The sequence below is a fragment of the Girardinichthys multiradiatus genome, chromosome 14, assembly GCF_021462225.1.
Source record: "Girardinichthys multiradiatus isolate DD_20200921_A chromosome 14, DD_fGirMul_XY1, whole genome shotgun sequence".
NCBI classification, from domain to species: domain Eukaryota; kingdom Metazoa; phylum Chordata; class Actinopteri; order Cyprinodontiformes; family Goodeidae; genus Girardinichthys; species Girardinichthys multiradiatus.
Window position 1 is genome coordinate 40,417,011 of NC_061807.1, and position 23,672 is coordinate 40,440,682.

Here is a 23,672-nt window from a genome sequence, read left to right on the forward strand (position 1 = left end):
CTCCCCCTTGCTCTCTGCTGTTACACAGTCCACCCTGCACAGCGAGAGCCTGCTGTGAACACACAGGCTAGTAAGCAGGGCGTCCGGGCGAGGGAACATTGTGTCCATTTTTGGCAATCACCATAAGGGATCTGTGTGCTGTGCTTTGTGTGATCCCTCACCTAGGACCTGTTTGCCTTGGGTGACCCTACCTGGGGCTTAAAGCCCCTGACAACATAGCTCCTAGGATCAGTGGGACACTCAAACCCCTCCACAACGTTAAGGTGGCAGCCCAGGGAGGGGCATGTGAAACTTTTATTTATTATTTACAGAAAATAGCTCATTTACAGATGAACAACAAGCAACATGAGATTTTAAGGAATCATTGTAGAAACATTCTAAAAAAAGAAAGTTTGTCTAGAAGATTCATATTTTTTCCCCACTGCTTGCATCTAGAAATATAACATTAAAGATTGAATAGCTTGACAAAAACAAATTGCCGTTGACCAAAAATAATTAGAGTATCTCTGCATATGTGTATGGTGAAAGTTGGCTGATTTGTGGCAAAGTGCCTGATAAAATCTTTACCTTGTCATTTGATTTATAAAAGGAATAAATGAAAAAATTATCTCGTTGTCAGTCTTCAAAGCTTATAAATCAAAATAAATCAGCACAATGTAATTAGGTATGCTCCTTTACATTTTTTTCACAATACCAATCCCACCTCCCCAAATTCCTTCTTCAGTTTCTGTCTTGCACTTTTTGATATCCTCTCTAACTCCAATTCAAAAGGACAAATACTTCATGCAGTCACTATAGCTCTACATTGGTATTATATTTCTCAATTTAGCTGAGAGACAGGCACCAGTATATATTATTCCTCAGCCAGACAGCAATCTTACACAAAGTACATGGAGAGAAAGGGAGGAGAGGCTTCAAGACATTAAAGGAATTATGAAAGTTGAACAGAAAAATGGAGGGAACAGAATAAACCTATGTGGCTCAGCAGTGTCATGTTTTTTAGCTACTGGGTCCTAAACTGCAAGAGTTGTTGGATTTAAAGCAACAGTATGGCATCTATGTCTTACCTAAGAAGGTTTAGAAGGGTTTCGATGTAAATGGTGCCAATTTTAATTTTATTACCTAAGGTTAAGCAGAAGAAATCATTTGAGCTAAATATTTTGTTTACTTGGATTTATTTTTCAGAGATGTCAAAACTGAAATGTAAGCCATGTAAAAATGCACCACTTCAAACAGCTAGCACATAACCAGTGGCAGTTTCTTAGTACTAATTACAAGTAATTTCATCACATGGGAAATGCTACAAGATATTGAGTGTATTGATTATTCTGAAAGTTATAATACAACATTTATAAGCCACGGTGATAATGAGGGATGACGAGCTTTTCTACCATACCCCCCGCCCTGAGTACAAATGATCAAGCTGGAGAGAGCAATTCCTCATGGCTACATAGGGAATTAGAGAATTCACAAGTAAGATGGGGAGACTCAGACACATGAAAGCAGAAGAGGAGGGAGATATGTGCAGGAGAAGGAGGGGTAGGGCTGTGAAGTGCTGACAGCAGGTAAAGGGTAAAGAGATAAGAGAAGTAAGGGAGTCACCTCAAGAGGAGTAGACAGCCAGTGAGGTGAAGGGGGTGGAGAGCAGATGGCCTTGAGAAAAGAAGCTAGGAGGCAACTTTGAGAAATGTTCCACGATGAAGAGAAACAAAAAAAAAAGAATGAATGTTAAAAATAAGGAGAAACCATAGATATGGAAATAGGATGTGTCATTCAAGAAAGGAGCCAGGGGTTTAAAACAAAACCAAGTTTGACATGAACTGACATCCTGAGAGCAAAGGAAAGCTAGAATAGGACAGTCGCGAGGAACATTTGGTTGGTAAGGAAAAAAAGAGAAGTGATAAGAATAAACAGAAAAAAAACAACAATGTTTAGTGTTAGCCCTATATGTGATCTAGTAGATTGCATTTACAATGTAAATGTAAATATAGTTAGGAATTTATTTTTATCAAAATCGATGTCAAAATTCGAAGTCTAAAATTCTTATTGTTCAAGCAACCCATAAAAATTCTGAAGAATTTTAGATAAGAAATATAAATACTGTCAAAGGAATTGTGATTTATTACAATAATAAATAACTAACTGATCATGTTTGTAAACCTAAAAACACTCTTGCTGTAATGGGGATTTTTATTTTTGCTGGTTGAACTATTTTTCTCCACTACTGATTACATCGGAGTATCAATAAACATTAATATTTTTGAAAAAATATGACTCAATCCAAATATTTAATGGTGAGTAGTCATACAACTGCTGTACAGATGTAGCTTAGTAAGTAGTAATAGTAAGGTTTAATTTTAGATTGGTATTGTGTTTGAGACTGACAGTATACAGTGACAGATGTATTAACAAAAAAGACTGATATTTTCAAAAGATATTGTCACTTTTATTGTCATCCTAAAGACAATGACTCTTATGCATACTATTGCCCATAGCAGCTATTAGGATTGTAATACAATAATGACTGATGCTTTTCACAATTATAAGTTCACAAAGCTTCTTTCTAAATAGCTCTCACTGGCCTAATATCCTCTATTTAACACTGAAAAACAAATTGATCTGCCCTAAAGACAAATCAGCATCTGTGACCTCATTTGATTTTGTTTCCTCTTTGTGTCCTCCTTTGTTTTTTGTTTTTTTGTTTTTCTATTAAAGCAAGTTTTGGTAATATTTGAAGAATCTTCCTGAAGAACATGCAAGGTCAGGCATGTATGTTGGATAAGCTGACTTGTATTATAGCCTCCACTCTAATACATCCCAAAGGTTTTGAATCAGGTTGAGATTAGGAATCTGTACAGGACAGTCAGGTTCACATAACTCACTCTTTCACACACTTAGGAACCTTGCTTTTTTCAACGGGGATATGTCAATTGTCCAAAAGGTCTTGGTATGCTGCAGCATTTTATTTTTACAGAAACTAAGGGGTTGAGCCCGATTTCTGAAAATAAGCCACACACCATGATACCCTCTGCACCAAACTTGACTCAGTTCCATCAGGGCAAGTTCTGTTCTTCTGGCAGCAGCAAGACCCACACTCTCTTATTGGATAGCCAGAGGGAAAGGCAAGATTTGTTCCTTTAATGAACATGTTTCCAGTCTCCAGTAGCAGCATGCTTTACACCATTTCATCTGGCACTTGATAATGTACAGGGGTTGGACAATGAAACTGAAACACCTGTCATTTTTGTGTGGGAGGTTTCATGGCTAAATTGGACCAGCCTGGTAGTCAGTCTTCATTGATTGCACGTTGCACCACTAAGAGCAGAGTGTGGAGGTTCAATTAGCAGGGTAAGAGCACAGTTTTGCTCAAAATATTGAAATGCACACAACATTATGGGTGACAAAAGTTCAAAAGAGGACAAATTGTTGGTGCACGCCTTGCTGGCGCATCTGTGACATCACAAAGACAGCAAGTCTTTGTGATGTATCAAGAGCCACGGTATCCAGGGTAATGTCAGCATACCACCAAGAAGGACGAACCACATCCAACAGGATTAACTGTGGACGCAAGAGGAAGCTGTCTGAAACAGATGTTCGGGTGCTAACCCGGATTGTATCCAAAAAACATAAAACCACGGCTACCCATATCACGGCAGAATTAAATGTGCTCTTCAACTCTCCTGTTTCCACCAGAACTGTCGGGAGCTCCACAGGGTCAATATACACAGCCGGGCTGCTATAGCCAAACCTTTGGTCACTCATGTCAATGCCAAATGTCGGTTTCAATGGTGCAAGGAGTGCAAATCTTGGGCTGTGGACAATGTGAAACATGTATTGTTCTCTGATGAGTCCACCTTTACTGTTTTTCCCACATCCGAGAGAGTTACGGTGTGGAGAAGCCCCAAAGAAGCGTACCATCCAGACTGTAGCATGCCCAGAGTGAAGCATGGGGGTGGATCAGTGATGGTTTGGGCTGCCATATCATGGCATTCCCTTGGCCCAATACTTGTGCTAGATGGGCGTGTCACTGCCAAGGACTACCGAACCATTCTTGAGGACCATGTGCATCCAATGGTTCAAACATTGTATCCTGAAGGCGGTGCCGTGTATCAGGATGACAATGCACCAATACACACAGCAAGACTGGTGAAAGATTGGTTTGATGAACATGAAAGTGAAGTTGAACATCTCCCATGGCCTGCACAGTCACCAGATCTAAATATTATTGAGCCACTTTGGGGTGTTTTGGAGGAGCGAGTCAGGAAACGTTTTCCTCCAGCAGTATCACGTAGTGACCTGGCCACTATCCTGCAAGAAGAATGGCTTAAAATCCCTCTGACCACTGTGCAGGACTTGTATATGTCATTCCCCAGACGAATTGACGCTGTATTGGCCGCAAAAGGAGGCCCTACACCATACTAATAAATTATTGTGGTCTAAAACCAGGTGTTTCAGTTTCATTGTCCAACCCCTGTAGGGCTTTAATGCAGTTGCTCAGTCATGGAATCCTATTCCATGGAGTTCTCTATGCTCTGTTCCTTGATCAAATCAGCTGGCCACAAAAAGTTTAATGGTTGTTAGCTATTAATTCTGCAGAAAGTTGTCGACCCCTGTGCACAATGCACATCAGAGTCCACAGACCCTTCTGTGATAATGTGGCCTGTACACCTGTGGTTATAGAAGGGATTGGAACACCTTAAATAATTTTGAGAAAGTCACCTAAGCTGGATTTAAATTCTGCCTTTAGTTCAATCTGATCATTCCTCTAAAATCTTAAGGTGTTCTCTGGTATCTGCAACATGGCACATTGTTGCCATTGATATACTTTTTTTCGCTGGTTGTATTTAAGCAAAAAATTATATTTATAAAATTGTATTTACTTACTAATATTTACTTTGGCTAACATCAAAGTTTTGGAAAAAAAAACACATGCACATCCCATGTGTCAAATCTTTAATACCGGTACTATTCACTCTAACAGCCATGAAACCACATTGTTCTGAAAATGTTCTCCAACACAAATCAACAGTATTTTCATCTGAAATTGTACCACAGAGAAGGAAGTTTGATGTCATACAGATCAAATCAGCACAGAGTAGGCACAATGAGACAGGTTCTTACCTTCCTTGCAGTACTTCCCCCTGAAGCGGGTGTGGGTGCAGTCACAGTGAACTTCTCCATATTGAATTGAACAAAACCCTCCATTGAAGCATGGGTTTTGTTTGGTGCAAAGGTATTCCAGGTCACTCTCAATGCCCTGGCTGTTTAACAGTGTAGGTGGCATCTCCCCCACCTTTAGATTGGTGATTAAGCCCATGAATGGTGGCTCATACTTTACAGTGCTGGAGGTCAGAGCAGAGAGGCGCACATCAAGAGGGATCCCACCCACGAATAGATCACTGACCACTGCCATTTCCTTCCTCTTTGATTTGACCTCAGCCAATTTTGTCTCTCCATCCACTATTAGCAAAGTCTTACGAAAATTGCGGGTGAGCAAGACCATGTGCCAGCGGTCGTCATTCACTCGTGTTTCCATGTGCAAAATGGCTGGCTCAGCACAGTGGATGGCAAAGCGCAATTGAAAGCGCCCACCAGCAATCAGCAGCTCCAAGAAGTCACAGTTCCCACCATCATCCAGATAAAGCACCGAGGCTTGGCTGATGTTGGTCTTGAGACTGAAGCTCAGCTCACCCACGGATCCAGCTTCCCAGCGCCCATAGCGTGCATACTGGCCTGTTGCCCCACCAAATTCCAGCATGTCCACTGTAGCTAGCATGCTGAAAAGGGCCAAAGGCCACAGGGGCCAACATAGGAATCTTAACACCATTGACATACTAAAATTTGGAAAGTTGTCTTCTGTCTTTTTGATGAATTGTTGGTCTGATAGGCCACAGAGCCAAGCCACAGCTTCACTTTAGATAAGTTGTAAAAAAGAAAGATTAGCAATGATCACTGGAACCCTATTCCAATTTTTCTGGCCAACAGGCACTCTTTCCCTTCACTTCCTGAAACTTTTTCTCTTTTCTTTATCCTGACTCTTTCCTTTGTTTCTCCATCAGTTGGTGCCTCTGGGATTGAAAAGTAGCAGAATAGTAAAAGAGGGAAAATGTAATAATTTTATTCCCTGGCAAATATTTTGAAGGTGTTATTCTGTACCTTGGACTAAAAGGTCTCTAGAATCTAGATTTTGAGAATATTGTGCCAAAAACCTTGGGGAATGATTGTTTTAAAAAAAAGGAATTAAAAATAAAGTGGCCACAGCAGCTTTAAAAGGTATCAGCTGCAGTATATAAGAGGTTCATAATTTCCCCATGGCCTCCCACGTCTCTGAAGCCTTAGGAAAATTTATGTGGGTATGGGTTCCATGATTGTAGCAGCAACCTAGAAAAAAAGAAGAAAAAGACAACTATAAATTATATGCCAACAATTTCAAGAAAATTCTAATTCAGTATATTCAAAAAATTAACTAAAATAAAATCTACTTTTTTCTGTTAAGGACAAACTGAAATATACTGAGCTTGGTGCTGTCATAATCAAACCATGAACTAAAGTTCAACATAACTGCTAAATGGGCAGAGAGCAATCATACACATAGATTGTTCATATTTGTAAATCACATCCTTTCACTGTGGCACAAACACATATATACTACAGACATGCATTTGCAAACACACGCATCATTAAATACAATGCTATTCAGAGTGGAGTGCTGCAGAGGCAATAGCTATGTGAATAGCAGATCTTGACCCTAGGGCTCAACCTGAACCCCAGCCATTAATTCTTGAGTGAGATTTAATTTCCATCACAGATTGTCTACAATTAAAACAAGGCTCAACCCTGCTCATGCTATTTTTCACTACCCTATATTGCTTCAATGTAACAACAGCAATGATGTCTGGATACAAGAAAAGGAAGGAAAATTACAGAGAGAAAGAAGCAGCATAACCATAATCTCAATGCGCAACACTGAAGAAGATTAGAGAGGACAGAGGAAACAGCCAGAACTGTGAGAGACAGACTGTAAGGGAAAAATTCAATTTAGGCCATTTGCCATTCTTGATGTTCTTGTTTGTTTAACATAAAAAAACATATTAATTGTATTCAAAAGAATACATTTAAAAAAAACAAAAAAAAACAACAATGACCAGGTTGTAAAGTCTTTATTTTACCTTAGGACATATCTGAAGACAAACATAGCTGTTTATTAGGTTATAATTGATTATAAAAAAACAAAAGTCCACAAAAAATGTGTCAGACAATTCTCTATTAAGTGTTTTATATAGTTTAGATATAGTTTGTGTAGTATTGCTGTAGGGGGGCAGTTTCTGCAGTTGCTTGTGGTAAGCGGCTCCATATTACTTCTGCATTATGATATTTGACGGAAAAAAAAATGTCAAAACGAGGCAAAAAATGCTCTTCCTTTCTGTTTCCTTATTTAAAATTATTTATAACTATTTATTATAATTATTTATTTTTTATGCTGACAACAGATAAAAAAATCACAATAGAACTTTCTTTACAGACTGTGATTAATCTGAAACATTATACAAAGTATGGAGAGGCATCTGACTGAACCAAATGCCTCTCCCTTACAACATCAACATAACTTATTCATCTACAGAACTTTATGGGTGTTTTGTGCTAGCTTACAACAAGAGCTACATGTTCAGAGAATGACATAGAGATAGATGAAAGGTTAAAAAAAATCAGCTTATATGTGTGGGGCAATCCCAGAGGATTCCTGAAAAATTTTTGTATTTTATTAAAAAAAGCTCCCAACTAATTCCCAGACCCCGTCCATTAAATAAATTAATAGATTAATCAAATATTAACTCAACACAATAGCCTATATCAATACAGACCAACACATACCTTAACACTTTTTGACATATGGCTACCAACAGGAGCAGAGCTATATTGAAAGAAAATGACAGAAACAAAAACACATTTTGCAAATAAGGCCTAATAAGGTACAAACTTCATATAATCAAATAAACACATGACCACCTAATTAAACCTGCTTCATAGCTACAGCAATGGAACACTTCTCTCAGCAAAAGAAGTGCCTGAAGTTTGCCTTTGCAGATGCTGTGCCGCATCTCCATGATCCTTAAGTTTAGATTCACAGGAAGTTTGTTTTGGTTTTGCTATGCTCCATTTTTGAAGCCCAATAAATCTCTCTTTGAGGTTTGCTTCCAGGAGTGTTTTAATGGAGTGCACACATAACGGTTGTCAAATAACTGTTGATGTGCATTGCTTGAATCAGCTTATTTGGGTAAACCATCAGGTTAGAGCGTGAAGTGCAGTGTAGAGTGTGGTCAAGCTAGGATTTGATGCTCATCAGAAATGCTGTTGAAAACGTTTACATCCCTCATAGTTTAACACTGCTGGGTTTTGTTCTGTTAAGGGGTTTAAGAACCCGTACAACAATTTTCATACATAATTTTCATGTAGTTCAGTTAGGATAAAGTATCTTCTGAAAAGCACTTTGTGTCTGCAGAAGAGATAAAATCAGCCTAGTTTATTTTGGGCCTGTATGTGAAAGTTCTCAATCTGCATTTTCTGTATTGATCTTCAGAAGATAGCACATTTATTCCCCCAATGCATGATAAACAGTGTTGCATTGGAAGGTTTATTCCCAGTTATTTTAGAAGTTAAAACAGCAACTCAAATGAAAAAATTATAATTACTAAAGAACGAGTACTGATATCTATAACTTACATAAGAGCTTAATTACTCTGCAAGTTTTCACTTCTATCTGATTAAAGTCTTAAGCACTGCTGAGACAGAATTTATTGCTCTCTAATCATTGTTGCTTTTGTCAAGATTCAGCCAGTCTATGTTTCATCCATCTATTTCCTAGTTACCAGCAAATACTGGTAGGTTCAACAAATTGGACTATTAAATCTCACAGACACCAATTGAAAGATTACAGACTTTTAGGTATCTAAACAGCCAAACTGTCGAATAAAACCACCTATAGGTGACCAAACAAATGTTATGAAGCATGAATATTTACTTCCTTTGTTTAATTATGAAATATATTCAGTGTTAGTCACTTTTGTATGAGCTTGCATGAAGACATGACATTGCATTGTTGAAAATTGCAATGCTGATAATTATTATGATTAAATTATATGTTCCTCATTACTTTTTCCCCCATTATTACAATGTTACACTTCACTCTCTCTCTCTTTTAGCATATTGTTTACTAAGATCTAGTTTAGCCATGGTAATGACCGACAGCTAAAGTCCATCCAACTAGTTAAATATATATAATTAAAATTGTTGCATGCAAAATTGGAATGCATGGCACATTAATAAAAAAAAAGCCTCCCTAACATTGCCTCCAAACAGTCTGCTTTTATGAGACTTTGTACTTATCTACATTTTTTCTCATCTATGAAAGGCGAGGTGAGGTAATATTTTTGTAATAAAATTTTTGTATGTGTTTGTAATTCATATTTATCACATACAAAGCCTGCTCCTTGTCATGAGCATTTGAATCTTTAATCTGTGTGAAGTTCGAATTAATCTAGTAAACCCCTGAGCAAAGCAGAACTCCTGAATACAACAGTAGGTGGCAGCAGACCTGGCGCTAAAGCTGAATGGGCGGGCCTTGGTAAGTATGTGGGCCCGCCCAAGACAGATTACAAACCCCGTGTAAATTAAATGGCAACTATGCAATACTTTCACCCAAGACAACCAGCAGAAGGCGGTGTAGGTTATTAAGTAGGATTTTGGAGGCTGTAAAGAAGACACTTTGATATGTTAGTATGCCAAAATGGGCTGTACTGATAATAATAATAATAATAATTATTATTATTATTATTATTATTATTATTATAGTAACCAGAGGAAACAATTCTAAGGAATAAATAACTGAGTAAAATAATAACCAAAGGGACCTAACAATGAGGGGAGAATGACCTAATAAGTAAGGGAAATAAACATGAAAGTAAACAATAACTAAAGAGGATCCAAGGACAAGGGGAGGAACTACTAAGGGGTATGAGTGAAGGAAAGTTAGATTAAAGAAGAACAGAAGGACATAAATAAACTAGTGAGTGGGTGGATAATAAATAGGAAGAAGAAGGCAAAAAGAATAAATGACAAACTATAACCAAACAAAGAATCACAACATGAGGAAAAAATACTTCACAACAAAACCAAAACAAAGCCAAAACTGGCAGATCCTGACATTCACGTCTCTTCAGGAGAGGTTCTTGTACATTTGCCTTCAGGCTTCCGGAGTTAATGTGTTTTAAATACAATGATATATAATATAATGCAGTGCTAGTTTCTAAGATTTCTACAACCCATGAGCTAAAGTTTAATGCAAACTTAATTAAGAGTAATTACTCAGCATTTTCTGGTGACTGATGTACACTTACATATCGCTGTCATGATTCTTTATTTTGTATTAATAAACAACATGGTTATTTCATTTAAATGGCTACATAAATGCTTATTTACATATTTATATAAAAAAATATACTGTTTACTGGGCCCCCCCAAAATTAGCCCCAAGTTATCCATATGTAAGAGCAAGGATCATAACAAGAGCAATTAATGATGGTGTCCTTTGAATGACTCATCAAATACAATCCAACCTTCAAATGTCTCCCCTGCAATATGACACTTTCAATCATGTGACATAAGGAGCTGATGACCCACATGAAAACCCTACAACCTTGATCATTCACATTGTCTTCAACGTTTTTTTTTATATAAAAATGTGTATTTTCTTACAGAGGATAATAATCCTTTTTTTTTTTAAGCTTTTATGTAAAAGTTGGCTGTTTTGATCAGTGTTAGTTGGAAGTTCTGAAATAAAGATCTAAGACTCCACTCCTGCTTGTCATCTCATTTTTTATAAATTTCCACATTGGTTACCCCGAAATTCTCCACATGTCTTTCGAGAGTGGTGGCAACAGGGCATCAGCTGTTTTGCTGTTCCCTCTGCTGTTTTTGCAGCTCAAATCAAGCTACAGATCTCCTAAAACCCACTCACTTGGTCCTGAATGAGTGGGATGTGGTGGCTCATCCCCCACTACAAGGCCAGCCCTCACACCCTTCCAAAGTATGAGACCCTGTTTCTGCCCCTGTTATGGTTTCATCTCCCTTTCTGGCATGTGTGTTTTTTGGCTGTTCAGCTCAGTGTTCTCAGGAAGTTCTGTAGTAAAGATCTGAGACTCCACTCTGGCCTGTTGTGTCGTTTTTTTTAACAACAACAAGGATTTTTTAACAATACATTGATTTGAAAGTATGACTTGGATAATGACATAATCACAATATTAGTGTGTGCATTAATACATTTGCAAAATATTGTATTGAATGCAATATTTGTTGGTTGTTATTTCCAGTTGTCACAAATACTCATTTTACATGCGAACACCATATCCAGCCTGTTGGAAGGAGTCTCACTACAGTTGCTGCCAATACTTGACATGGACAACAGTACACAAGATGCTAGGTTACAAAGAGTGTTGGAAATAATATCACATTCCAGCTTATACTGTAATTATTATGCAGACCTCATCTTAAGTATTTGTTTTCACAGGTATGATTACTCAGTTTAAGAACAGCCTGCTTTTGAAAGGGATTACAGTTTGTATTAACATGATATGACTAAACATAAAGTGAAATGGATTACTTGCAGATTTTAAAATTTATGACTAAAAAGTGATGAATAACAAGTAGGTAATCTTTGTCATACTCCATTAGTGTTAGGTATTTGAGTTTCTTTAAAGTCTCTGTTTCTTCATTTGTCTGTTGTTTATACTCATTTAGTGTTGTTGTTTTAGTTCATTCCTTAGTTTACATTTGTTCTTCTTCATTTTTGTTCTTGTACATTTAGATTTCTCTGTTTCTACATACCTCTGTTCTGCTCGTGGGTCAATTATTCTCCCTCTTCCCCAACTTCTCAGCCTTCATGGGTCTCAGCTGTTCCTCATTCCCACATGATTCCCCTCACCTGCTTGCCAGGCCTACTTGTCCCCCGTATTTAATCTTTCTGCTTTTCTTCTGTTATTCTGCTCCATGCCCTATGCTCCGTTACATCGCCTGTTACTCTGCCCATGCTCCGTGTCCTGTTTCTCTTGTAAGTTTGCCAAATCTTTTATTATTAAAGCATTCTACTTTTCAACATGCTGCCCTCAAGTTTGCATCTGCAATTTGGTCCAGCAAACAATCCTTTAAACCTGACAACCTTATTATTGTTATTTTTTTTTCAATCAATTTACTGTTAGTTATTACAAAGTTGAAGTTGTCACTATGGTGTGTCACATTTCATTGTTCAGTTGCAATCATTAGTGTTACCAGCAGCTGATAAAAGCCATATTTGTTTATTAGCCAATATATTTTGAGATAAATTGAGTTCAGCAACAATCTTAGTTACTTATGCTTATGTTTCCATCTAGTTTTAGGATTTGCAGTTCTGAAACTTAAAGAAATTGCTTTGAGCATGGCAGAAAACCTGTCTCTGTTCTTTTGTCAATAAAAACTAATGCTCTCCCTCAAATTATGTCTAAAGTAGCAAAAAAGCTGGTAGAAATTTACGCTGAGAGCAATCTTTAGCCACCGTCATAAACCATCACTAGACATTTTGTCCATACAAAGCTCTTCACCTTTCAGAATACCTCAGTGGTCATGTGAGCCACCATTGACCCATTTCCTTTCTCATTACCCCATGGGGAATGCTGACATACAGGTCCTTCTCAAAAAATTAGCATATTGTGATAAAGTTCATTATTTTCCATAATGTCAAGATGAAAATTTAACATTCATATATTTTAGATTCATTGCACACTAACTGAAATATTTCAGGTCTTTTATTGTCTTAATACGGATGATTTTGGCATACAGCTCATGAAAACCCAAAATTCCTATCTCACAAAATTAGCATATTATTAAAAGGGTCTCTAAACGAGCTATGAACCTAATCATCTGAATCAACGAGTTAACTCTAAACACCTGCAAAAGATTCCTGAGGCCTTTAAAACTCCCAGCCTGGTTCATCACTCAAAACCCCAATCATGGGTAAGACTGCCGACCTGACTGCTGTCCAGAAGGCCACTATTGACACCCTCAAGCAAGAGGGTAAGACACAGAAAGAAATTTCTGAACAAATAGGCTGTTCCCAGAGTGCTGTATCAAGGCACCTCAGTGGGAAGTCTGTGGGAAGGAAAAAGTGTGGCAGAAAACGCTGCACAACGAGAAGAGGTGACCGGACCCTGAGGAAGATTGCGGAGAAGGGCCGATTCCAGACCTTGGGGGACCTGCGGAAGCAGTGGACTGAGTCTGGAGTAGAAACATCCAGAGCCACCGTGCACAGGCGTGTGCAGGAAATGGGCTACAGGTGCCGCATTCCCCAGCCTGGGCTACAGAGAAGCAGCACTGGACTGTTGCTCAGTGGTCCAAAGTACTTTTTTCGGATGAAAGCAAATTCTGCATGTCATTCGGAAATCAAGGTGCCAGAGTCTGGAGGAAGACTGGGGAGAAGGAAATGCCAAAATGCCAGACGTCCAGTGTCAAGTACCCACAGTCAGTGATGGTCTGGGGTGCCGTGTCAGCTGCTGGTGTTGGTCCACTGTGTTTTATCAAGGGCAGGGTCAATGCAGCTAGCTATCAGGAGATTTTGGAGCACTTAATGCTTCTATCTGCTGAAAAGCTTTATGGAGATGAAGATTTCATTTTTCAGCACAACCTGGCACCTGCTCACAGTGCCAAAACCACTGGTAAATGGTTTACTGACCATGGTATCACTGTGCTCAATTGGCCTGCCAACTCTCCTGACCTGAACCCCATAGAGAATCTGTGGGATATTGTGAAGAGAACGTTGAGAGACTCAAGACCCAACACTCTGGATGAGCTAAAGGCCGCTATCGAAACATCCTGGGCCTCCATAAGACCTCAGCAGTGCCACAGGCTGATTGCCTCCATGCCACGCCGCATTGAAGCAGTCATACCTGCAAAAGGATTCCCGACCAAGTATTGAGTGCATAACTGTACATGATTATTTGAAGGTTGACGTTTTTTGTATTAAAAACACTTTTCTTTTATTGGTCGGATTAAATATGCTAATTTTGTGAGATAGGAATTTTGGGTTTTCATGAGCTGTATGCCAAAATCATCTGTATTAAGACAATAAAAGACCTGAAATATTTCAGTTAGTGTGCAATGAATCTAAAATATATGAATGTTAAATTTTCATCATGACATTATAGAAAATAATGAACTTTATCACAATATGCTAATTTTTTGAGAAGGACCTGTAATCTTGAATGACTCTGGTCCACAGAGTGCAGCTATATTCAAACTGCAGTGCAAAGTGTCCCATTTGTTATTTTTATTTTCTCACTTGAGACAAAGACTGGGTGTTCTACAGTCAGCAACAACAATAGAACAACAATGAAAATCTTTACTTGCTATTAAATACTAAAAGGCATCTAATGCAGTAACTAAATAAATGTAGGAATGATAAACTGAATTGGTTGTTTTAAAGGCAAGTACTAATCTCTTTCCACATTGGCAACTTTATTTTTATGGAAATACATTTACGACTTTGTTTCAGTTTAACTGACTTTTGAGGAATTTAATATCTGTTTTGCTGTGAATGCAATGAGGATTCTTATGTGCATGTACACATTTGCAGCCTGCCTTGGCATTAATGTGTTTTCAATTTTAATCCAGCTCTTGCAGAGCTCCGCCTTGGCCCCAGGTCTTTAGATTCCCCACAGACAAGTGCAGACTTGTTGTATGGAGTAGTGCCAGACTTTCATCTTCTTTCTTCAGCAAATATTCAGCTGACAATCAGATTAGGCCTGCTTTGAATAATTCACTCATCATCTGTGCTAAAAAGATTTCAGTGGGGTGCATTTCTTATCACTATAGTGAACACACCATTTAGACTTGTAAATATAACAACGACACACCTTTCAAGTATCATAAAATGGCTAAGAAAACTCAAACATTTGCACAGTTCAATAATCTAGACAAAGGATAATAGAGAACTGGCTCACAAAATAATGTATAAAAGAGTTAAACCGAGGACTTTGTAGAATATAGCTTTCACATGAATACAAATAGACACTCAAAGCATAACCTAGTAAAGCAAAAGTCATTAATCTCAGCCAGTGAGATGCCCATTGGTGCACCATCAGTCAGCATGAAGTTGCTGCTGCTGCTACCACTGAGCTCTAATTACCCAGAGCAGCATGTGAAGATACTTTTAATATTTTTGGTCAAGATGGAAAACATGGACAGTGCAAAAAGAAATTAAGAGACAGGGATCAACAATATTTAAAATAAGATGTGCTGGGTCATTACAAATAAAATATCAAATTACTGTTGCGTTATGTTCACATTCAATCATGGTAAAGTGTTAAAGGTGTTAAAATGAGATGAATGCCAAGAAAAAGTAAAGGAGTGGGGTTGGGGTGTTGGGCGATCAACAATTTGTAGAACTTTATCAGAAATAACTAAAACTATGTGACACATGTACAGGTCCTTCTCAAAATATTAGCATATTGTGATAAAGTTCATTATTTTCCATAATTCCAAAATTTAACATTCATATATTTTAGATTCATTGCACACTAACTGAAATATTTCAGGTCTTTTATTGTCTTAATACGGATGATTTTGGCATACAGCTCATGAAAACCCAAAATTCCTATCTCACAAAATTAGCATATCATTAAAAGGGTCTCTAAACGAGCTATGAACCTAATCATCTGAATCAACGAGTTAAATCTAAACACCTGCAAAAGATTCCTGAGGCCTTTAAAACTCCCAGCCTGGTTCATCACTCAAAACCCCAATCATGGGTAAGACTGCCGACCTGACTGCTGTCCAGAAAGCCACTATTGACACCCTCAAGCAAGAGGGTAAGACACAGAAAGAAATTTCTGAATAAATAGGCTGTTCCCAGAGTGCTGTATCAAGGCACCTCAGTGGGAAGTCTGTGGGAAGGAAAAAGTGTGGCAGAAAACGCTGCACAACGAGAAGAGGTGACCGGACCCTGAGGAAGATTGTGGAGAAGGGCCGATTCCAAACCTTGGGGGACCTGCGGAAGCAGTGGACTGAGTCTGGAGTAGAAACATCCAGAGCCACCGTGCACAGGCGTGTGCAGGAAATGGGCTACAGGTGCCGCATTCCCCAGACCTGGGCTACAGAGAAGCAGCACTGGACTGTTGCTCAGTGGTCCAAAGTACTTTTTTCGAATGAAAGCAAATTCTGCATGTCATTCGGAAATCAAGGTGCCAGAGTCTGGAGGAAGACTGGGGAGAAGGAAATGCCAAAATGCCAGAAGTCCAGTGCCAAGTACCCACAGTCAGTGATGGTCTGGGGTGCCGTGTCAGCTGCTGGTGTTGGTCCACTGTGTTTTATCAAGGGCAGGGTCAATGCAGCTAGCTATCAGGAGATTTTGGAGCAGTTCATGCTTCCATCTGCTGAAAAGCTTTATGGAGATGAAGATTTCATTTTTCAGCACGACCTGGCACCTGCTCACAGTGCCAAAACCACTGGTAAATGGTTTACTGGCCATGGTATCACTGTGCTCAATTGGCCTGCCAACTCTCCTGACCTGAACCCCATAGAGAATCTGTGGGATATTGTGAAGAGAACGTTGAGAGACTCAAGACCCAACACTCTGGATGAGCTAAAGGCCACTATCGAAGCATCCTGGGCCTCCATAAGACCTCAGCAGTGCCACAGGCTGATTGCCTCCATGCCACGCCGCATTGAAGCAGTCATTTCTGCAAAAGGATTCCCGACCAAGTATTGAATGCATAACTGTACATGATTATTTGAAGGTTGACGTTTTTTGTATTAAAAACACTTTTCTTTTATTAGTCGGATGAAATATGCTAATTTTGTGAGATAGGAATTTTGGGTTTTCATGAGCTGTATGCCAAAATCATCCGTATTAAGACAATAAAAGACCGGAAATATTTCAGTTAGTGTGCAATGAATCTAAAATATATGAATGTTAAATTTTCATCATTACATTATGGAAAATAATGAACTTTATCACAATATGCTAATATTTTGAGAAGGACCTGTATAAGCCTGTTTGACTGGGTCATTGCAACACTTTCACTCTATTCCCTTTCGGCCCTTCTGTTGTGGATTTAATTGTAGAAAAATGTCACACACTACTTTCATCATTCAGCATTCACACAGAAAACACACTGGACAGGAGACACAAGAGTTATACTATGTATAAGAATGGTCTAAGAGGACTGCATTGTTAGAGGCTTAGGTCCTTCTGTGTCTGCAGCAAAATGTTGTTTAAATACGTATTGTGGAGAGAGCCATATTATGTGCATTCATCTGTTTTGATAGCATCAGAGCCAGTGACATAAAAAAGACATACAAGATGACAAAGAAAGCTTCTAGAGCTTATTGTATTGTCTACCCTGAGCATCCTCTTCACTACATAATAACTAAACAGTGTTATTCAGTCAGGGGCCTCTTCCACCAAACAGGTACCAGTGCTTAGCTGAACTGGTGCTAGAGCTTTCTTAGCACCAGTCGTGCTTACAGTACAGACCAAAAGTTTGGACACACCTTCTCATTCAAAGAGTTTTCTTTATTTGCATGACTATGAAAATTGTAGATGCACACTGAAGGCATCAAAACTATGAATTAACACATGTGGAAATATATACTGAACAAAAAAGTGTGAAACAACTGAAAATATGTCTTATATTCTAGGTTCTTCAAAGTAGCCACCTTTTGCTTTGATTACTGCTCCACACACTCTTGACATTCTGTTGATGAGCTTCAAGAGGTAGTCACCTGAAATGGTTTCCCAACAGTCTTGAAGGAGTTCCCAGAGATGCTTAGCACTTGTTGGCCCTTTTACTTTCACTCTGCGGTCCAGCTCACCCAAAACCATCTCAATTGGGTTCAGGTCCGGTGACTGTGGAGGCCAGGTCATTTGGCGCAGCACCTCATCACTCTCCTTCTTGGTCAAATAACCCTTACACATGCTGGTTCAGTATGCCTTCAATTTTGAATAAATCCCCAACAGTGTCACCAGCAAAGCACCCCCACACCATCACACCTCCTCCTCCATACTTCACGGTGAGAACCAGGCATGTAGAGTCCATCAGTTCACCTCTTCTGCGCTGCACAAAGACACGGTGGTTGAACCAAAGATCTCAACCTTGGACTCATCAGACCAAAGCACAGATTTCCACTGGTCTAATGTCCATTCCTTGTGTTCTTTAGCACAAACAAGTCTCTTCTGCTTGTTGCTTTTCCTCAGCAGTGGTTTCCTAGCAGCTATTTTACCATGAAGGCCTGATTCACACAGTGTCCTCTTAACAGTTGTTCTAGAGATGTGTCTGCTGCTAGAAATCTGTGTGGCATTGACTTGTTCTCTAATCTGAGCTGCTGTTAACCTGCGATTTCTGAGGCTGGTGACTCGGATGAACTTATCGTCCGCAGCAGAGGTGACTCTTGGTCTTCCTTTCCTGGGGCGGTCCTCATGTGAGCCAGTTTCTTTGTAGCGCTTGATGGTTTTTGCGACTGCACTTGGGGACACTTTCATAGTTTCCCCAATTGTTCGGACTGACTGACCTTCATTTCTTAAAGTAAAGATGGCCACTCGTTTTTCTTTACTTAGCTGCTTTTTTCTTGCCATAATACAAATTCTAACAGTCTGTTCAGTAGGACTATCAGCTGTGTACTGTATCCACCTCCTGCACAATACAACTGATGGTTCCAACCCCATTTATAAGGCTTGAAATCCAACTTATTAAACCTCACAGGGCACACCTCAAAAGTGAAAATCATTTCAGGTGACTACCTCTTGAAGCTCATCAACAGAATGCCAAGAGTGTGCGGAGCAGTAATCAAAGCAAAAGGTGGCTACTTTGAAGAACCTAGAATATAAGACATATTTTCAGTTGCTTCACACTTTTTTGTTCAGTATATAATACCAAATGTGTTAATTCATAGTTTTGATGCCTTCAGTGTGAAGCTACAATAATCATAGTCATAAAAATAAAGAATGAGAATTTGTGTCCAAACGTTTTGTCTGTACTGTATGTGGACGTGGGGAACAGCAGCCATTTAAAATGTTGTGCCAGGTTTAATACTCTTGAGTTTAGCTTTGTAGTTCATCAGTCTAATTTAACACCCCAAAACAGTAAAAACACAGTGCTTCAATGAGAATATAATCGCGGACTCGCATGAGAATAACAGAAGATGACTGTCTCTTATCTTCCTGCAGTTTGTGTTGAACTCACCCATCATGGACATTAAGTAGGTTCAGGCACTGCTTTCAGTTGCACTCACAGCTGATTATTTTCCCCTGAATCCATAAACATTACTTGCAACTCAGTTCTTTAATACTGTTGGTCTTTAAATATCACCAGGTGGTGTTAATAAATATTGCTCTAAATCTGTATTTAACTCTAGTTTCACAGCTGCTGTTGTGAATAAGAGATCAGCTGATTAGGATTGTGAAGAGATCCCCAGCATTGTTGTATAAAACAGCAACAATAAATACAAGTGGGAATATTAAAGCATTTATATGCAGGCATGCTGGGATATATAATATCTGTGTAGTTACATTATCTACAATCCTTCTCAAAAACACAGAATAAAACATAAAAGATTATAAAACAACTAAAATAGACATTTATAATGATGGGGCTCTGTCTTCGCTCTTCGAGAATGTAGGGGCTAACTGGTTCTTTTACCGAACCAATCCAAGTTCTATTTATATAGCCCTTTTAAAAAAAGGGAACAAAGTGGTGTACAATGCAAAACTATCAGCCAGACAACACTTATCAATATAACCGTAAAATCAACAAAATATAGGAGCTAAAACGGGAAAACAATTAAACACCACATTTATATAAAACACACATTTAAGATAAAATGGAAACAACAACCATAAAGTCAACAAATTAAACGGTACCAAAAGCCATAGTGTATAAATCGGTTTTTAAGGACCTTTTTAAGGCAGTTAATGAAGAGGCCTGTCTGATGTGTAAAGGGAGCTTGTTCTATAACTTAGGCCCTAACAGAGCAAAGGCCTGATCCCCTATGAGCGTAGACATGGCTCTGGGTACACTCAGAATCGGCTGATTAACAGATCTGAGAGACCGGGAACATGTGTAAGGGAGTAGCAGCTCTGAGAGGTATGGAGGGGCAAGAATATTTAACAAACAAAAGAACAGATTCTAAAACAGATTGGCAACCAATGCAGGGATTTTAAAACAGGTATAATGTGGTCACCTTTTCTTGTGCTGGTTAGAAATACTGATAGTTGGGAAAACAAGACAATCTGGCTAGTGGCTTGTGAGTTCTAATTACTATACTTTGTATAGAGCAGAAATTTATTTAGTTTTTAGTTCTTGCAGCTGCACAAGGGCTTTGCATCTGTAAAAATAAATACAATACAATACAATAAAATTGAAGATAGTGTGATGTGTATCATTTGAGGTTGTTACTTAATTTTAAAGGGGACATATCACGCAAAATCTACTTTAGCCCTTAAATAAATTTTTTTGTGTGCTTGGAATCTGTAGGACTGCAGAAAAGTTAAATTTGGTCTCTCTAGGTGCAACGTAGATATCTTTATATTCTGTTTGGGTCATAATTTCCAATCCATTTAGTTTTCCCTATTGTCTGTTATGGTTTTTAAACTATTACCTCACAGTGTTTGCTGGGGAACTCTTAAACGAGGTCATGGACTTCCCGCTAACCAATTTCTTTTTTTTTTCTTCCTGCTATTTTGTCGTCCAAGCTCATGTATGCCAAAGCACAAGTGAATAAGTCTGAATGTCCGGTTGTTGGGTGAACTAACCCACACAATACATCACACCATCCCCCAACATCACAACCTCTTCAAAGTGCCTGTTTTTTTTTTACTTTTCATGGAAAGTCCCTACATCAGTGGGGAAATTCCTCTTCGTCTGCTTGAAGCACTTCAATGACGACTGCCTTCAGCAACCCCCGACAGTGTCAAGAATGATTTGCCAAAAAACTTCATCTGATTAAGAGGTCAGTTCCTTCTATCTATGAAGAGCGGTAAGCTGCAAATAACGCTAAAATGACGACAAACTTTTTTTTTTTTCGACAATAATTTGTTGTGGGCTGAGGTCGGTAGCACTGTTGCTTTGCAGCAAGAAGGTCCTGGGTTCAACTCCCAGTCAGGGGTCTCTCTGCATGTAGTTTGCATGTTCACCCCATGCATGCATGGATTTTCTCCAGAGACTCCAGCCTTCTCCCACAGTCCAAAAACATTAGTTAGGTTTATTGGTCTCTTTCAGTTTCCCTTGGGTGTGAATGGGTGCATAGTTGTTTGTCCTGTGTGTCTCTGTGTACTGCATGTTTTGAATACATAGATCGTTTAACATTGTTTTTGCCATTTTTGTCTTGTTTCTGCGCAGATAATTGTATTCCTGTTATCAAACTACAGAAATGGCCGAAGGGGGTGGAGTGGAATGCTCTTTGACCTGGAGGGTGTGACCTTGAGGGGTGACTCAATAGCATTTAAAGAGACCGCACCAAAATGAGTTGCTCTAAGAACAGGTGAAAGGGGGAGTTCAGACCAAAGTATTGCAGTTCCACTTTATATAGTCCACACCTGGATGATTTAAGGGTGAAAAGGAAGTATTTAAAAGTATGATATGTTCCTTTTTAAAAGTTTTCAAAGACTCAATGCTTTTAAACTGTAATCTCATACAATTTTACACAAATCACCTCAAATTTAAAATGTATTTCACTGATAAGTTTACTCATTTTATTTTAGGTTTCAGGTTGAAAGCAAAGCTGTGAAAAACACCAAAGGTCACTGTAGCCGCTCCAGTCAATAAAGTATAAAAGAAGGTTTAGCTGCAACGTTTTGCAGAATAAAAACAAATACATAAATAAAGCAGCAAATTTAGACCAATCTCTGATTCTAAAGTGTTGAAACAGGTGCATGGGGATGAAAACAAACAGCAAACGCATAGCCTCATGTTGCTATTGTGCAGAAGACATAAATGGTTTGACAGAAGAAATCTTAACTTCTCAAAAGCAGAAAAAAGCACTTTGCATAGGAATCAAGATCAGAGTATGTTTTAAAGAACAATCTTTCCTAGAGCACCACTTTAGTAGCTTTTAACATCAATCTTCCATCAGCTATGCTTCAAAACCGGGATTGTTATGTTTGAATGGTATGGTGTGGCTTCATTGTAACTAGAGAATGAAGACATTACAGAACAAAGGACAAGAATGAGTCAAAAAACAAGTCTAATTCCTAAAGAAAATCTGAAAGAAACAGAGCACATAAAAGCTGGAGGCAAAATGAAGTAATCAGTACCTACTCAGCAGAGTCCCATTGTAATTTTATCCAAGTGAGCTACCAGAGGTGCTCAGGTTTTTCTTCAACATCACATTACTGGCTTTGATCAGCTGAGAACTGCTGGAGACTGGTTTTGGCTGTTAGTGCTATCTGCATTTAGCTCTGATGAGGAGATGTTAATGGAGTCAGATCAAGGGCTTAAGCTTTGCTGTTAGCTCTGCAACAGCAAGATTATCAGGGAGTTTAGCAGACCTCTTTGTTTGGCTTTTTGGCTGAGACATCTTGACAGGCAGAATCATTGGGGGGGCTGAGCTGTTTTTGGACCTGATTCTATGAGCTATACAATTGGGTCTTTAAGCTGAATCTTGAAGAGAATGCTTCAGATTGCAAATAACCAAGAGGTGTAGTGAAACGTAACAACCTATATACATTTTCTGTATATTGATAATTTGATGTTATTTGGTATGTCAGTCAACAAACCATCACTGTCGAGAATAATTTGAGAGAAGGTCCTAAAATGCTGATTTAAGCTATTACAACCAGTGAGCTATTAAAGATACAAGAATCTCCTCTGTTTAATAAAACAAGCATCATGTAGCCAAGCTAGGTTACCAGGTTAAGAGATAATGTACCTAATTAAGCCAAAAGAACAGCAGAAATATGCAAAAAAAAAAAAAAGACTACAAAAATAATCTAATCTAAATAATTATTGTTACTCATGACATGCTGTGTTGTGTTATGTCAAACTGTATTGTACAAAACAGTGGAAAAGAAAAAAAAAATGTTATCCAACACATAACAACTTACCAATTAAAACAAAAGAAAAAAACATTTAGCTTAGTGCTCATCCATCTGTGGAAATCATGAAAAGGATGTGTTAAAAACACACAACCACAGAAGCTAGCATTGCCTTTTCAGCTTGATACCAAATTTCTCATAATTTTATTTCCCATCAGTTACCATTTCTATTCATGGAAACATCCAGGTACCGTATACATGAATTAATTAATAATTGTATCGATTTCCAACTACAACATAGATGGCTGCAAGTGTGGCTAGATATCAAAGTGTCATCATAAAGTTTACCTCCAAACTGCAATTAGTTGGCACTTTATACCAGTGCGTACAGCTCCAAAAAGAATTGAGGGACCACTGTTTTTTTTTTTTTTTCCCTGAAAATTACATCTCTAGATGTATGACAGTGATTCCATTCCAGTGTCTACTGAATTTTGACATAACAACATACACCACATTTGATCTAAAAGGGCAATGATTAGGTGATCACATGAACCACAACTTATTGAAGGAAGAAATGTGAAGGAAGAAATGTAGAAAAAACACGGCTGTGGTCATTACTATT

At 38.5% G+C, this 23,672-nt stretch overlaps 1 protein-coding gene across 7 annotated transcripts in view; it reads right to left on the reverse strand.

The window, feature by feature from the left end:
• nrxn2b (neurexin 2b) overlaps positions 1–23,672 on the reverse strand; it is a 960,343-nt gene that overhangs the window by 830,268 nt on the left and 106,403 nt on the right. For all 7 annotated transcript variants that reach the window (XM_047385485.1, XM_047385484.1, XM_047385482.1 and 4 more), the window contains exon 2: positions 5,122–6,381. In XM_047385485.1, the coding sequence (XP_047241441.1) occupies positions 5,122–5,833 (712 nt within the window). In that variant the 5' untranslated portion in view covers positions 5,834–6,381. The remainder of the gene's footprint in view (positions 1–5,121; positions 6,382–23,672) is intronic.